This window comes from Homarus americanus, unplaced genomic scaffold, assembly GCF_018991925.1.
Source record: "Homarus americanus isolate GMGI-L3 unplaced genomic scaffold, GMGI_Hamer_2.0 scaffold23578, whole genome shotgun sequence".
NCBI lineage: Eukaryota > Metazoa > Arthropoda > Malacostraca > Decapoda > Nephropidae > Homarus > Homarus americanus.
Window position 1 is genome coordinate 3,686,489 of NW_024733231.1, and position 15,609 is coordinate 3,702,097.

A 15,609-nucleotide genomic window follows, 5' to 3' on the forward strand; every position below is an offset into this window, starting at 1 on the left:
AAAATAAGTACACTAAAGATGCAGAAGACCCGACAGCAGCACCCTTATCCACTGTAGTGGATACCTCCCCTACAAACGCTGTTTGTCGCTGAGTAGCCGACCCCGCGAATTCCCCAGTGTATGCCTCGTGGTCTAGGTCAACCAGCGCCGCCATACATCACGGAGGTCAACTATTAAGCCACGCCTACCTCCGCTATATAAGACCTGACCTCGTGGTGACCTACCTCTCTCTTTCTACCTACACCAACCAGCCAGCAACACCTCCTCCTCCACCTCCTGCCTGGTGGTCCTCGCTCCCGCCGGCGAGCATGGCGAGCCACAAGCTGGTCCTCCTCTGAGCACCCTCACCAACCAGCTCTCTCTACATCACGCTTGTAACCACGCTGCCACTTCCCAGCACCAAGCTGCACTATACATCCAATACAACATGCATACAGAGAGCACATTGTGAGTTTCCTTTCTCCATCCCATCCTGAGTGTGAACCAACATCTCGAACCCCACAAATGGTGACCGCCGGAGATTCGCACTCACACAGGATGACGACGGGAGCGAGGACCGCCAGGCAGGAGGAGGTGTTGCTTGCTATATCCTCAAGACTCAGCAGTCACCTCCCCCTCATCTTCATCATAACCCACCATACTAGCCGGATGTTCTAATGGGGTCTGGTAGCGTAAAAATATACAAGTTTTCCTTTTAAATATTACCTGAAGACTCGTTTTTTATGATTTTTTTATCTATTTTTGAATTCTTTGAGTTTCTTGCTCCTGTCAGTGGAATGTTTTTTTTTTTAAATGTCATGGTCTAGTCATTAAGGTTTTTGTGTCTTTTGGTGAAATTCGCGAGATTCTTTGTGGTTATTCGGCGGTGAACTGAGACCATGAACGCTAGGATATGGATCACCGCGCCTAGTCGGGTAAGTGTGAATTACTAATACCTAATCCCCGAAGTGTTTCTAGATAATAAAACATAATTTATGATAACATATAATATTTGCATTGGTGTTTTAAATCCTATAATAGTTAAATTAGGTTAGATTAGTTACTGTAAATTCATTAATGTTCCGCTTTCAATTTCTAAACTGAGAGCGGAGCATTAGTGAATTTAAGATACGTAGCGTAACCGAATTTATTTATTTTACTTTATCATTTAACATTATATTTACTTTCATCGTATTCGCCATTGATCGGTTCGTTAGTCGCTTGGGCGGTCGGTGAAGACTCTATGACGCACTGTTGATAAGTGTGGGCATGTACTGGGTCTTGAAGGTCACACTCATATATGATAAGTTTCAGCCACTGGGGATCTTTCGTTCATCCCAGCATCTGCCGAGTAATGTTTTAAAGGTTACGAGAGCGCATTTCATCAACTGTCAAAGGAATTTACCATTCAGGTCAATGGTTAAGGAAAATTTTCATTCTATTTCACGTAACAGTATATGAAAAACAGCGAGTAATTCCCGTAGACTTGTAGAAAATGACGTTAGAGAAAACGATCCTCGAGTAAATGTTTGTATGGGTAACTATCCTAATATACTCTACTTCCTATATTACACGTTTACACACATATACTGTTAATAGTGGAGTAATAGTTGGAGGAGGACTTATCCTAATATACTGTACTTCCTATATTACACTAGTCTGATGTCTTTCCTCATAAACAAAGGCATATTTTGTCTCATACAGTAACTTCAAGGCTTTTACCGATATCATAGTGTCATCGGTTCCAGCAGTTAGTTGGAATGAATGAAAGTGAACGAGGGAAATAATTGCCAACATGTCATTAGAGGAAGATGAAAAAATTACTTGCAGGAAATATCAGTCGTTGTAAGAATCCTCGTAAAAAAAAAAGAAAAAACTCCCTCACGCGGAAAAAAACACCACCAATCAAGTCATTTAATCGGGGAAATTGAAGCTACAAGATGAATCATAAATATTCCAAATCCCTTCGTTGAGTTTGGATTGTTTACATGTGTTTTCAAGAGACCACAAATCCGCCATCATGGAATAAAAAATACGTCGTTTATACACCGAATTCCAATATAAATGAGAACATTATTTTCATTATTTTAGCTTTGAAATGTCGTATATATGCTTGGTGGTTGTGACCATGGCTTCTCTAATCGTCAGGGAGGTAAATTTCACGCGGACGAGTCTTTCACGGTTAGTTCACATCATCTCAACGGGAACTAAGGGAAAAGGAAGAGAGAGAGAGAGAGAGAGAGAGAGAGAGAGAGAGAGAGAGAGAGAGAGATACACACACACACACACAGACATCAAACCAAAACAAAGGGAGATACTATTGCGCAGTGACATTGTATTCAAATCACCGTAGAGACAGGAAGGGCTTTATCCTGTTGAGAAAAATAATAATAAAAAAAACACAATAAAAAATAACCACCAAGACACAAGTACAAAGGCACAAATAAAACATAAGCACTGAGGATCCATATTCATGTGAAATCTGAGTCACCATCGGGGTACTCAGTTCTTGGGAATTTTCACCACGACCGAGAGCCTCACCCTCTTTGTAAACATTGGGAAATAAATGTTTTTAATGTTTTTTTATGTTTTTTAATGTTTTTTTAAATGTTTTTTAATGTTTTTTTATATTAGCGTGTAAAGGTTGTTTTAAAGTTGTTTTATTATTTGTTTTAGAGTAATTTAACTTCCCAGAGTTATTGAGAATCGTTCACAAGATCTTAAGTTTTTCAAGTTCTCACGGCCAGAGGTCATCCCAAGTACTTCCCGAGTGCCTCATCACACACGCACTTAAGTACATCCGGTGCCAGTTTAAGCAAGAGCTCATGGAGGTGTGGAGTTCCCAGAGAGAGAGAGAGAGAGAGAGAGAGAGAGAGAGAGAGAGGACCTACTTATGTGTTATAATGAAATGGTAATTGTGTATAACACTGTCTTGATGTTTCCTGCTGAAGGGGTTATTGAAGTGAGATATACCTCTCTCTCTCTCTCTCTCTCCCTCTCCCTCTCTCTCTCTTTCTGTGTTTGTCTATCTCTATATCTACCTATCCATCTTTCAATCTCTCTCTCTCTTTAACTCTCTCTCTCTCTCACTCTTTATTTAAAGCTCTCTCTCTCTCTCTCTCTCTCTCTCTCTCTCTCTCTCTCTCTCTCTCTCTCTCTAACTCGCCCTCTTACTTCTTTACAACCCTCTAACTTTTTTCCTGCCATTCTCGCCCTTAAACCTACCTACCTATATATCCCGATGAACAGGAAGTGACGTCATCAATACCTTAGCTAAACAGGAAGTAACGTCATCAATACCTTAGCTAAACAGGAAGTGACGTCACGGGGCCCCAGAGAATGGCTGTGCCTAAGTAAAATGGTCTAGTTACAGATATTGAACCATATCAGAAGGAAGTGTGGATATACAGTCATATGTGTACGTTGTGGTGACCTTGTACACACGCATACATGGATATACAGATACATACATGTTCATATATATATATACATACATAGACATACATGGTTATATATATGTACATTATACACGTGAAAAAACGGACCCAGGTTGTCAAACAGGGATCCAGGTAATTAACTACGCACTTGTACAGGTAGAAACAAGGCGTATCCCTGGTTTAAATAGGCGTATCAAACCACGCCCAGACCCGTTGATGACTGTAGGAGAGTAGAAGTCGTAGTTGAGTAGCGTGAAGGATTTTGTAGGGGAGGTGGTATGTATTCTACCTTGTGTGGATTTGACTAATATCCATCTGAATGTGTGTCTGTGCGTCTGTCTATCGATCTGTCTGTCTGCCTGTCTGTCTGTCTGTCTGTCTGTCTGTTTGTCTATCTCGATTCACTTGAGTACAACAGATTAAGTGGTCGATAGGAGCGGCAACCAGATCAATCTACCTCCAGGATGTAACGAAAATTATATCTTTGTTTTCTTTGTCCGTATGTTTGTTTGTAGTGTTTATTTCTAGTGTTTATAGTGATTTATATTGGTATACATTACTACATAGAGAAATATGTATGTTTATTGTATTAATTTATTGTGTTGTCAATGTTTTTTGGAAGTCGATTGGATATGTGCCTAAAGTGTTTTATTTTTTTAGATTATTTTTTAACCTTTCATTATTTATATATTTCTGAATTAAAAGCTAAATTCTCACATTATTTCGTTCAACTATTCGCTAAGATAAACTTCCATGAACAATTGACATATGACTGAACACAATAACACAAGTATAATTTTTTTTGCCTAAACTTTATCCAAATCGTAAAAAAATATGGATAAAACAATAATTTATTTGGGAATATATTTGTGGGGAGTTGTTTGGGACGTGGGTCAATGTTTATAGGTGGAATTGTGGTTGGAGGAGGTAGGTGTGGTGGCAATTGTAGTAGTAGTCGTGGTTGTAATTGTAATTTTGATAGTAGTTTTGTTTGTTTGTAGTTGAAATTGTGGTAGTTTTACAGTAGTTGTTAGTAGTTAGCCAAGGTTGAGGAGGAGGAGGTAGGTGTGGTGAGGTGGGTTAAGAAGCCTTCACACGTGAGTAGTGTTCCATATAGCACTCGAGGTAACAACTCTCTCTGTCTCTCTCTCTCTCTCTCTCTCTCTCTCTCTCTCTCTCAACTACTGCAAGGAGGAAGAGGAGGAAGAGTAGAAGGAGGGAGAGGGTAGGGGAAGGGGGGAGGTAGGGAGGAGAAGAAGGTGGGGGTAGGTGGAGGTGTTGGAGGAGAAGGAAGAAGGGGAGGAGGAAGACGGAAGAGGAGGAGGAAGACGGAAGAGGAGGAGTGGTGGGAAGACAAACACACATACAGAGACATACGCACACACACTCACAAACCTGGACAATATATACATAAAGTGTGTGTGTGTGTGTGTGTGTGTGTGTGTGTGTGTGTGTGTGTGTGTGTGTGTGTGTGTGTGTGTGTGTGTGTGTGTGTGTGTGTGTGTGTGTGTGTGTGTGTGTGTGTGTGTGTGTGTGTGTGTGTGTGTGTGTGTGTGTGTGTGTGTGTGTCTGTGTGTGTGTGTGTGTGTGTGTGTGTGTGTGTGTGTGTGTGTGTGTGTGTGTGTGTGTGTGTGTGTGTGTGTGTGTGTGTGTGTGTGTGTGTGTGTGTGTGTGTGTGTGTGTGTGTGTGTGTGTGTGTGTGTGTGTGTGTGTGTGTGTGTGTGTGTGTGTGTGTGTGTGTGTGTGTGTGTGTGTGTGTGTGTGTGTGTGTGTGTGTGTGTGTGTGTGTGTGTGTGTGTGTGTATTCAGCCTCACGTCCGGGTGTCGCCATCTTGTCGTCCGTGAGGAAACAAAACTGATTTGATTTAATTTTTGTTATCATCTTTATTTCATTTCAATTTTAGGTAAGGTTAGGTTAGGTTAGGTTAGGGTTAGGTTAGGTTAGGTTAGGTTAGGTTAGGTTAGGTTAGGTTAGGTTAGGTTAGGTCATTGTTCTGAAAGTGTTAGAGCGTGATCATGAGTGCATGTGTGTGTGTGTACGTGATGGTTCAATGTATACGCCCATCTCTGTGCGTGTGAGCGTGTGTAGGCGTCACGGTGTAGTGAGAAAAACAGTCAACCATCCGCCAATCCATGACCTTACCCCCCCCCTCCCTCCCTCCCTCCTTCACAATATCCTGCTGGAGGGAGACTACAACAGGCTCCTCTCGCTCGGGTAGGCAGTTCTCTCTGACCCTCTCACCGGGTAGGTAGTGCTCCCTCCTCATTCTCCACTGACGTCATACACATCGGGGATATTATCGTATATTCGTAAACAAAAGACGAACGATATTTTCTCATTCGCAAATAGAAACGTAACTAAAGACGCTGTTTTTTCTGAATCGCACAAACGTAAACCAAAAAAGAAGGGATATTTTCTGAATCTTATCTATGAAACTAAACATAGGAACTATACATTTTGAATCGTAATTTACGCATCTTGACGTTAAGTTAGACGTTACTGAAGGTAAGGTTGATAGAATAACAATATTTCCATCTATTTTTGTATGTATGTATGTATGTATGTATGTATGTATGTATGTATGTATGTATGTATGTATGTATGTATATATGTATGTATGTATATTTTTGCTATTCTCAGTTGGAGCGAAAAATTAATCGCACGAAACTGGTAGTATTGCAAGGTCACGATTTTTAGTTAGGGCTGAACTCTCTGATGTAGGACTCTCTAAGAATCCTTAACTATGGTGTAGGACTCTTTGATAATCTTTATTTACTACGTAGGAATCTTTGAGAATCTTTAACTAGGAGACGTAGGAATCTTCGAGAATCCTTAACTAAGAGACGTAGGACTCATTGAGAATCTTTGACTCACTCGTAGGAATCATTGATAACTAAGAATCAAATCACTATTATCAAAGGTAAATTTAACGTAAGAATCATGAGAATCTTTAAGTAATTGACGTAAGAATCACAAAGAATCACGGTATAAGGAGAGTCAGATGTGGCACTTGTTTTTTTTTAAATCTCTTTAGTGCCATTGTGAGTGTAAGTGGCACTCTGATGCTTAAGTGCCAACGAGTGTCATGTGTTTATGGCTCGTCCTCCTACTTGAGTGAGTGTTTGAGTACAAAGAGCAATCGTGTTTTGGTCGAGAGAGAGAGAGAGAAAGAGAGAGAAAGAAAGAGAGAAAGAGAGAGAGAGAGAGAGGTGAATAACCCTCACTAATATACTGTCACAGGGGTATACAATTTCACCCTTATTATGGATCACGAATACATATACATTACCCCATATGTATCATGTATATATATATATATATATATATATATATATATATATTTACCATAGTTATGTTTTTTTAGTGATTTTTTTAGATTGCTCCCGAGGGGGCTAGTTTATTGGGCACCCAGTTACATCCTGTGCAAGGTGAAGCGCAGAAGCGTTTACAGCGCCCATCTGGGAAGCATGCGGAGTTCATGCTTGCCTTTATGACTCATGCATTAAGGGCGTAAAAGCCTGAAGGGTCATTGTTTTGTCAGCAAGTTACATAAAGTGACAGAATGATGAGTGTGTGTGTGGGGGGAAATTCCCGGTACAATTTATCTGTTTATGGCAAAGTGTGGCAGGTCCCTAATAATGTCAAGTGCCAGGCCATAGGCATTGACAATATTGAGGGACATAGCTTTTAGTGTGATTGTGATGGTGTATATGTCAGTAGTGATTAACAATAACAATAACATTAATTAAAGGATCTCATATGACCCCATCCAGGTGACGGGGATATGAAAATGGCTGACCCAGCACCCTATTTGCTGACGTTCCTGCTACAGGCGCTGACAGCTCCACCCGCGGACTCCCAGCTGCTGATTCTAGGGCAACCAACAAGTGAGAGAGAGAGAGAGGGAGAGAGAGAGAGGGAGAGAGGAGAGAGGGGCTACAGGAGTGAATGACACCTAATATGTTACGCAATGGTACCGTAGAATATAGGCCATGGGAGGCAAACAACACGGTGGTAATATAGCTTAGTTAAAATTTGCTTAGGTTAGGTTAGCTTAGGATACGTTAGCTTAGGTTACGTTAGCTTAGGATAAGTTAGGTTAGTTTTTATAAGAGAAACACTACTACTGCTACTACTACTACTACTACTACGCTCTACTACACTTAATACTATTACTACTGCTATTACTCCAGCAATAACAGCTACTACTAATAATAACAATAGGTACCCACAAGGAACATTCCCCTCTTCTTAACGTCACAGCTCAAGGTTGAAGAAGCCACAAGTCCAGAAAATTGTCTGGACAAACTTTTTTCGGAGTGAGAGTTGTGAACGCTTGGAACAATCTGCCAGAGAGTGTTGTGACGGCACCGAGTGTGAGCTGCCTCAAGACCTGACAGATGCATTCAGGAGCCAGTGCATGCCCAGTACTTGACAACAGTGTGTAACAGAAAGCCAGTACATGCCAAGTACTTGCCAACAGTGTGTAACAGAGAGCCAGTACATGCCCAGTACTTGCCAACAGTGTCTAACAGAAAGCCAGTACATGCCCATTACTTGCCAACAGTGTGTAACAGAGACGTGACCGACCGCCCAATCGACTAACGAGCCGATCATTGGGGAAGAGGATAAAATAAAAAAGTAACAGTAAAAAAGTTGAGTCGCATTTAACCACAATCACACCCCAACCATTGTTTAACCCAACAAAGGAGGTCCAGGCCGGATGCTGTTGGAGGTGACCTGCTGTGTCACGGTGGCCGGATGTTTGACTGGGTGTATGAGTGAGTTACTGTAGGGGTGGGTGAGTGAACTCGTGACTGATTTCCTGAATGAATTACTGAACGAGGAAGTGAATTTTTGACCTAATGAATAAAAAGCGTTTAATAAAATCCTATAAGGAAGGTATCTAGTTAAGGTAGAGTCTCGGTGTTAATTTTGTCTCCTAACTGGTGTGTTAAGTGAAGGTATCTAGTTAAGGTAGAGTCTCGGTGTTAATTTTGTCTCCTAACTGGTGTGTTAAGTGAAGGTATCTAGTTAAGGTAGAGTCTCGGTGTTAATTTTGTCTCCGAACTGGTGTGTTAAGTGAAGGTATCTGGTTAACGTAGAGTCTCGGTGTTAATTTTGTCTCCTAACTGGTGTGTTAAGTGAAGGTATCTGGTTAAGGTAGAGTCTCGGTGTTAATTTTGTCTCCTAACTGGTGTGTTAAGTGAAGGTATCTAGTTAAGGTAGAGTCTCGGTGTTAATTTTGTCTCCTAACTGGTGTGTTAAGTGAAGGTATCTAGTTAAGGTAGAGTCTCAGTGTTAATTTTGTCTCCTAACTGGTGTGTTAAGTGAAGGTATCTAGTTAAGGTAGAGTCTCGGTGTTAATTTTGTCTCCTAACTGGTGTGTTAAGTGAAGGTATCTAGTTAAGGTAGAGTCTCAGTGTTAATTTTGTCTCCTAACTGGTGTGTTAAGTGAAGGTATCTAGTTAAGGTAGAGTCTCAGTGTTAATTTTGTCTCCTAACTGGTGTGTTAAGTGAAGGTATCTAGTTAAGGTAGAGTCTCAGTGTTAATTTTGTCTCCTAACTGGTGTGTTAAGTGAAGGTATCTAGTTAAGGTAGAGTCTCAGTGTTAATTTTGTCTCCTAACTCAGTGTTAAGTGTCTCTAGTTAAGGTAGAGTCTCAGTGTTAATTTTGTCTCCTAACTGGTGTGTTAAGTGAAGGTATCTAGTTAAGGTAGAGTCTCAGTGTTAATTTTGTCTCCTAACTGGTGTGTTAAGTGAAGGTATCTAGTTAAGGTAGAGTCTCAGTGTTAATTTTGTCTCCTAACTGGTGTGTTAAGTGAAGGTATCTAGTTAAGGTAGAGTCTCAGTGTTAATTTTGTCTCCTAACTGGTGTGTTAAGTGAAGGTATCTAGTTAAGGTAGAGTCTCAGTGTTAATTTTGTCTCCTAACTGGTGTGTTAAGTGAAGGTATCTAGTTAAGGTAGAGTCTCAGTGTTAATTTTGTCTCCTAACTGGTGTGTTAAGTGAAGGTATCTAGTTAAGGTAGAGTCTCAGTGTTAATTTTGTCTCCTAACTGGTGTGTTAAGTGAAGGTATCTAGTTAAGGTAGAGTCTCAGTGTTAATTTGTCTCCTAACTGGTGTGTTAAGTGAAGGTATCTAGTTAAGGTAGAGTCTCAGTGTTAATTTTGTCTCCTAACTGGTGTGTTAAGTGAAGGTATCTAGTTAAGGTAGAGTCTCAGTGTTAATTTTGTCTCCTAACTGGTGTGTTAAGTGAAGGTATCTAGTTAAGGTAGAGTCTCAGTGTTAATTTTGTCTCCTAACTGGTGTGTGAAGGTATCTAGTTAAGGTAGAGTCTCAGTGTTAATTTTGTCTCCTAACTGGTGTTAAGTGAAGGTATCTAGTTAAGGTAGAGTCTCAGTGTTAATTTTGTCTCCTAACTGTGTTAAGTGAAGGTATCTAGTTAAGGTAGAGTCTCAGTGTTAATTTTGTCTCCTAACTGGTGTGTTAAGTGAAGGTATCTAGTTAAGGTAGAGTCTCAGTGTAAATTTCGTCTCTAACTGGTGTGTTAAGTGAAGGTATCTAGTTAAGGTAGAGTCTCAGTGTTAATTTTGTCTCTAACTGGTGTGTTAAGTGAAGGTATCTAGTTAAGGTAGAGTCTCAGTGTTAATTTCGTCTCCTAACTGGTGTGTTAAGTGAAGGTATCTAGTTAAGGTAGAGTCTCAGTGTAAATTTCGTCTCCTAACTGGTGTGTTAAGTGAAGGTATCTAGTTAAGGTAGAGTCTCAGTGTTAATTTTGTCTCCTAACTGGTGTGTTAAGTGAAGGTATCTAGTTAAGGTAGAGTCTCAGTGTTAATTTTCTCTCCTAACTGGTGTGTTAAGTGAAGGTATCTAGTTAAGGTAGAGTCTCAGTGTTAATTTTGTCTCCTAACTGGTGTTAAGTGAAGGTATCTAGTTAAGGTAGAGTCTCAGTGTTAATTTTGTCTCCTAACTGGTGTGTTAAGTGAAGGTATCTAGTTAAGGTAGAGTCTCAGTGTTAATTTTGTCTCCTAACTGGTGTGTTAAGTGAAGGTATCTAGTTAAGGTAGAGTCTCAGTGTTAATTTTGTCTCCTAACTGGTGTGTTAAGTGAAGGTATCTAGTTAAGGTAGAGTCTCAGTGTTAATTTTGTCTCCTAACTGGTGTGTTAAGTAAAGGTATCTAGTTAAGGTAGAGTCTCAGTGTTAAATTTTCAGAAAGTACATTGACTTCCTGCTCTATATCACACACACATAATTAAACACACATAGATTTAACTAAACAAAGAACTTTCTCTCTACCACAGCTTGTCAACAGGAATGTGATTACGTGTACAACCCCGTATGTGGCACAGACAGTCTGACGTATCCAAACTTCTGCTTCCTATTGAGAGCCTCCTGCAACAGTCCACGTCTCAGACCCCAGAGATATGGGTCTTGTAGTGAGTATATGTCTTATGTGTTTCTGTGTCACGATAAGGTGTGGGGTTTAAGTACGTATTATAAGTAGGTTAGTACACTTGACAAGTAAGACCTTTAAGTACGTGTTCTAAGTAGATGTACAATTGCCATACGTAATTCCTTCATTAATTACTGAATATATCAAAGTTAAACTAACCTATTTCAGTGACATTATTATCTCTAAAGTGATTTGTTAGGATTCCAAATCATGTGAAACTATAATTCTTTCTCCTATTAGTTCACATGTCGAGTATCTAGTTCCCGTGAGAGTATTTCACACGCCCCTGAGATTTTATTGTTTACATCTTGGGGTCCTGGTTCCCGTGAGAATATTATTTTACCTGTTGTTTTTACTTCTGAGGTCCCCGGTTCCTGTGAGAGGTTGATTGTTTCTTTATTATGAGAAGTGACATTATTATCATTATTATTTTTCTATGATTCATTCGTTCATCCTGTCCAATATTCTGTATACTACTATTACTACTACTATTACTACTACTACTACTACTACTACTATTACTACTACTACTACTACTACTACTACTGTTACTACTACTACTACTACTTGCCCTTAATCAATAAAATAGCTTCCACTAGCTTGTGATTCGCGACCATCTTCATCAGGGGTGTGGTATATGGGTCCCTGTGAGAGTATTAACCAAACATCTTTCATCTGTACCTGTCCACAGCCACACCAGACTCTTGTAACTACGTGTGTGACCGCTCGTACAAGCCCGTGTGTGGGTCTGACGGCACCACCTACAGCAACCCGTGTGTCCTGATGTACTACACCTGCTTCTACCCCAGCAGAGGACTCTTCAGGAGACACGTGGGTAGATGTGGTAAGTGGGGGCGTTTGAGTTGTGTTTCTATATGCATTCGTAGTCCCCCCTTCCGTTTTCTTTCTCTCTTCTGTTTTTGTCTCTCTCTCTCTGTCATTTACGTTCCCCCTCTCTCTATCTCTCTCTCACTTTCCTCCTACCTCTCTCTCTATCTCTCGCTTCCTTCCCTGAGTTCAACTGTTCTACAATCAAATGAGAACCATAACACATTTTTCCCAGGAATTTAAGGCCACATTTGTTGACATTTGACCGTCACTCATTCACACTCTCCCTGACAGTCGTGGAGAAGGAATGCCCCGCCACTTGTCCTAGGCAGAGAACCCCCGTGTGTGGCAGTGACGACAGGACATACACCAATGAGTGTTTCTTGATGCGCGAGGCTTGTGCTGGCAGACGGGTCACTAAGGCCAGGAACGGGGCCTGTCGTATGTATACTATCCTTGTTTTAAAGTCTTCTTAAGTGTACGTGTACGTGTTATAACTACCTGAGTGTACGTATTATACCTGTGTGTACGTATATATACATGTGTGCAACTATATATCCCTGTGTGTACGTGTTTATCCCTGTCTGTACGTATTATATCCACGTTTCCACACGAGAACTCACTACCTATCACCCACAGCGCTAAAATGCCCAAGGATATGTACAAGAGAGTACCTACCTGTGTGTGGTGATGACAATGTTACCTACCCTAACACCTGTACGATGGAGAGCACAGTGTGTGAAGGCAAGACGGTCACCAAAGCCTACGATGGACCCTGTGGTAAGTATCTCTGTTTTCATTCACATCCAGTAAAAAAATAATGATAGAATTTGATGCTTATTTATTTTTACGATTAGGTATTTGTAAATTATTTTTGTACTTCATCTTTACTATTTAATGATTGAATTCTCGACGTTTCCATCTTCTAGACTTGCCAAACGGACCTCCACGGCAGAACCCATCTTGTAATTCAGCCTGTCCCTTTATCTACGCCCCTGTGTGTGGGAGTGATGGCAAAACGTATGGAAATAACTGCGCCCTCAACGCTGCCTCGTGTAAGAATCCCGCCATCACCAAGGTCAGCGATGGAGAGTGTGGTAAGACTGATTCATTGAGAGTTGAATAGATAGATAGATAGATAGATAGATAGATAGATAGAGAGATAGATAGATAGATAGATAGATAGATAGATAGATACCCATGAAAAATAAATTATACCACCACTATTTACTACCCATCCAACACAGTTACCAGTCAGAGGTCGTGCCCACAAACTTGTCCCGATATCGTGTCCCGTGTGTGTGGCAGTGACGGGATTACCTACGAGAATGAGTGTATCTTGAGGTCAATAAGCTGTAATGACCCAACACTGACGGTCAAGAGCCAAGGGACGTGTGGTGAGTCCATCCGAGAGAGAGAGAGAGAGAGAGAGAGAGAGAGAGAGAGAGAGAGAGAGAGAGAGATTTTAGTTAGTTGAAATAGTTCTTTGACTGAGGTCTTGTTTTTGTGATGTCAGTAGCTTCATATATGACTAAATGACTAATTATTGATGAAATTACCTTGTTTAACGTATTTTATTCATTATAAAGTTGATAAATGGGGATAATTATCTGCAAATACGAAGCTATTATTATTTCTTAACTTAGTATAGTTAGTCTTCAAATTTAAGTAATAGAAAATGAGTATGAAACAAAATTAACATTACAGAAAACGAAGCAGCATCATCGTCTGGAGGGGGGTCTCGTTCATCTTGCCCGAGTGTTTCCGTTTGTCCAACCAATTACTCCCCTGTGTGTGGTAGTGACGGTACAACTTATCCCAACCAATGTAACCTTGATGTGGCTACCTGCTTGGATTCCTCTGTTACCTGGCGTAGCGATGGTCTTTGTCGTGAGTAAATAGGAGTATATCTAGTGCTTATGAGAGAGAGGGGAGAGGTGAGGGTATGGTTGTGCTCTGGAAATATATATATGAGAGAGAGAGAGAGAGAGAGAGAGAGAGAGAGAGAGAGAGAGGCGAAGAATTTACTACAGAAAGGAAGTTGAACGCAAGAAATTCTCACCCCATATTGATGTCACTCTCACAGACTAAAAAAATAAATGACATCATTCTCACCGTTTCAGCTATAGCGACATCAGCCCCGGGCATTGCTCCGGCAGGTACTGAGTCGCCACCCTGCGCCAACACCTGTAGTAGGGTGTTCGCTCCTGTGTGTGGTAGCGACGGTGAGACGTATTTCAACCTTTGTCTCCTTAATCTGGCAGCCTGTAATGAGAATAGAGTCATCAATGCTGCGAGGGAAGGGCGCTGTGGTAAGTGTGGGTGGAGAGAGAGAGAGAGAGAGAGAGAGAGAGAGAGAGAGAGAGAGAGAGAGAGAGAGAGAGAGAGAGATAACACCACCACCACCACAACAACACAACACAACAACACAACACAACACAACACAACACAACACAAATACCTAACTAATAATCCCCCCTTCTTCCCCTTCTTCAGATGACCCTCAGGTACCATCTGCCCTCCCACCGTGTCCCGTATTTTGTGGACGGGTCTACACACCTGTCTGTGGCAATGACGGGGTCACCTATGATAACGTCTGTCTACTTACTGTTGTCATGTGTCGTGACGCCACTATCCAGAAAAGGAATGACGGGCCTTGTGGTAGGTGTCTGTCTGTCTGTCTGTATCTCTTTCTATCTCTGTGTCTCTCTGTCTGTCTGTATCTCTTTCTATCTCTTTCTATCTCTGTGTCTGTCTCTCTGTCTGTCTGTCTGTCTATCTTTCACTGATATATTTAATTGAACATAAGTCAGTTTTAACATACAGTAGCGAACAAATTCCCTTCAATACATAACAAATATCCTTCACCTGATAACATCTCAATAAAGAGGTAATTCTCGGTATCTCCTCTACAGTGCCTTCGTCAGGTGGTTCCTCATCGTGTGATAAGACCTGCCCCTTCACCTATAACCCAGTGTGTGGTAACGATGGTGTCACCTACAGTAATCCGTGCTCGTTTGACCTGGCTGTGTGTAAGAACCCGACTCTTATCAAAGTCTCCAATGGTGCCTGTTGTAAGTGTTGTGAGGGAGAAGGGGAGGTGAGGGTGAGGGGGAGGGAGGGTGAGAGGGTGAGGAGGGAGGAGGGTGAGGGGGAGGAGGGTGAGGGGGGAGGGAGGAGGAGTGAGGGGAGTGAGGAGGGTGAGAGGGTGGAGGAGGGGGAGGGTGAGGGGGGGAAGGGAGGGGTGAGGAAGGGAGGGTGAGGAGGGAGGAGGGGGGTGAGGGGGAGGGTGAGGGGGGGAGGGTGAGGGGAGGGAGGGTGAGGGGGGGGTGAGGGGGAGGGTGGGGGAGGGTGAGGGGGAGGGAGGTGATGAGAGAGGGGTGAGGGGGGGAAGGGAGGGTGAGGGGGGGGGGGGGGGGGGGGGGAGGGGGGGGGGGGAGGTGAGGTGAGGAGGGTGAGGGGAGGAGGTGGGGGAGGTGAGGGGAGGAGGTGAGGGGGGGAGGTGAGGGAGGTGGGGGGGAGGAGGGTGAGGGGGAAGGGAGGTGATGAGGATGAGAGGGGTGAGAGGGGGGGAGGGAGGGTGAGGGGGGAAAGGGGGGAAAGGAGAGAAGGAATGAGGTAGGGAGGGAGATGGAGTGATGTAGAAAGGGAGGGAGGAAGGGAAAGGGAGGGATGTAGGAAGGGAAGGAGGGAGGTAGAGAAGGTGAGGGGTGAAGCTAGGGAGAGAGGGAGAGAGGGAGGGAGAGAGGGAGGGAATGAGTGTAGATTTTATTATATAAGATGCAATTTTTTAAGAATTTTACCTGAGAAAAATATAAGATTTTTTTGGTCCCAATTATTATTAAACTTACGATTTTTCTTCCTTACATCCAGAAACACTTAAGACCAGCAGTGTCAAGGAGGTTACG

At 42.1% G+C, this 15,609-nt stretch overlaps 1 protein-coding gene across 1 annotated transcript in view; it reads left to right on the plus strand.

The window, feature by feature from the left end:
• The first annotated feature begins 5,603 nt into the window (after positions 1 to 5,603).
• Positions 5,604 to 15,609, plus strand: part of LOC121869553 (serine protease inhibitor dipetalogastin-like) — a 10,291-nt gene continuing 285 nt past the window's right edge. The window contains exons 1-13 of the mRNA XM_042370945.1: positions 5,604 to 5,661; positions 7,191 to 7,304; positions 10,722 to 10,856; positions 11,565 to 11,717; positions 11,996 to 12,142; positions 12,341 to 12,481; positions 12,631 to 12,798; positions 12,949 to 13,098; positions 13,409 to 13,591; positions 13,825 to 14,013; positions 14,198 to 14,362; positions 14,617 to 14,775; positions 15,575 to 15,609. The exon at positions 15,575 to 15,609 is cut by the window's right edge and continues 285 nt beyond it. Of these exons, the coding sequence (XP_042226879.1) occupies positions 7,202 to 7,304; positions 10,722 to 10,856; positions 11,565 to 11,717; positions 11,996 to 12,142; positions 12,341 to 12,481; positions 12,631 to 12,798; positions 12,949 to 13,098; positions 13,409 to 13,591; positions 13,825 to 14,013; positions 14,198 to 14,362; positions 14,617 to 14,775; positions 15,575 to 15,576 (1,695 nt within the window). The 5' untranslated portion in view covers positions 5,604 to 5,661; positions 7,191 to 7,201 and the 3' untranslated portion in view covers positions 15,577 to 15,609. The remainder of the gene's footprint in view (positions 5,662 to 7,190; positions 7,305 to 10,721; positions 10,857 to 11,564; positions 11,718 to 11,995; positions 12,143 to 12,340; positions 12,482 to 12,630; positions 12,799 to 12,948; positions 13,099 to 13,408; positions 13,592 to 13,824; positions 14,014 to 14,197; positions 14,363 to 14,616; positions 14,776 to 15,574) is intronic.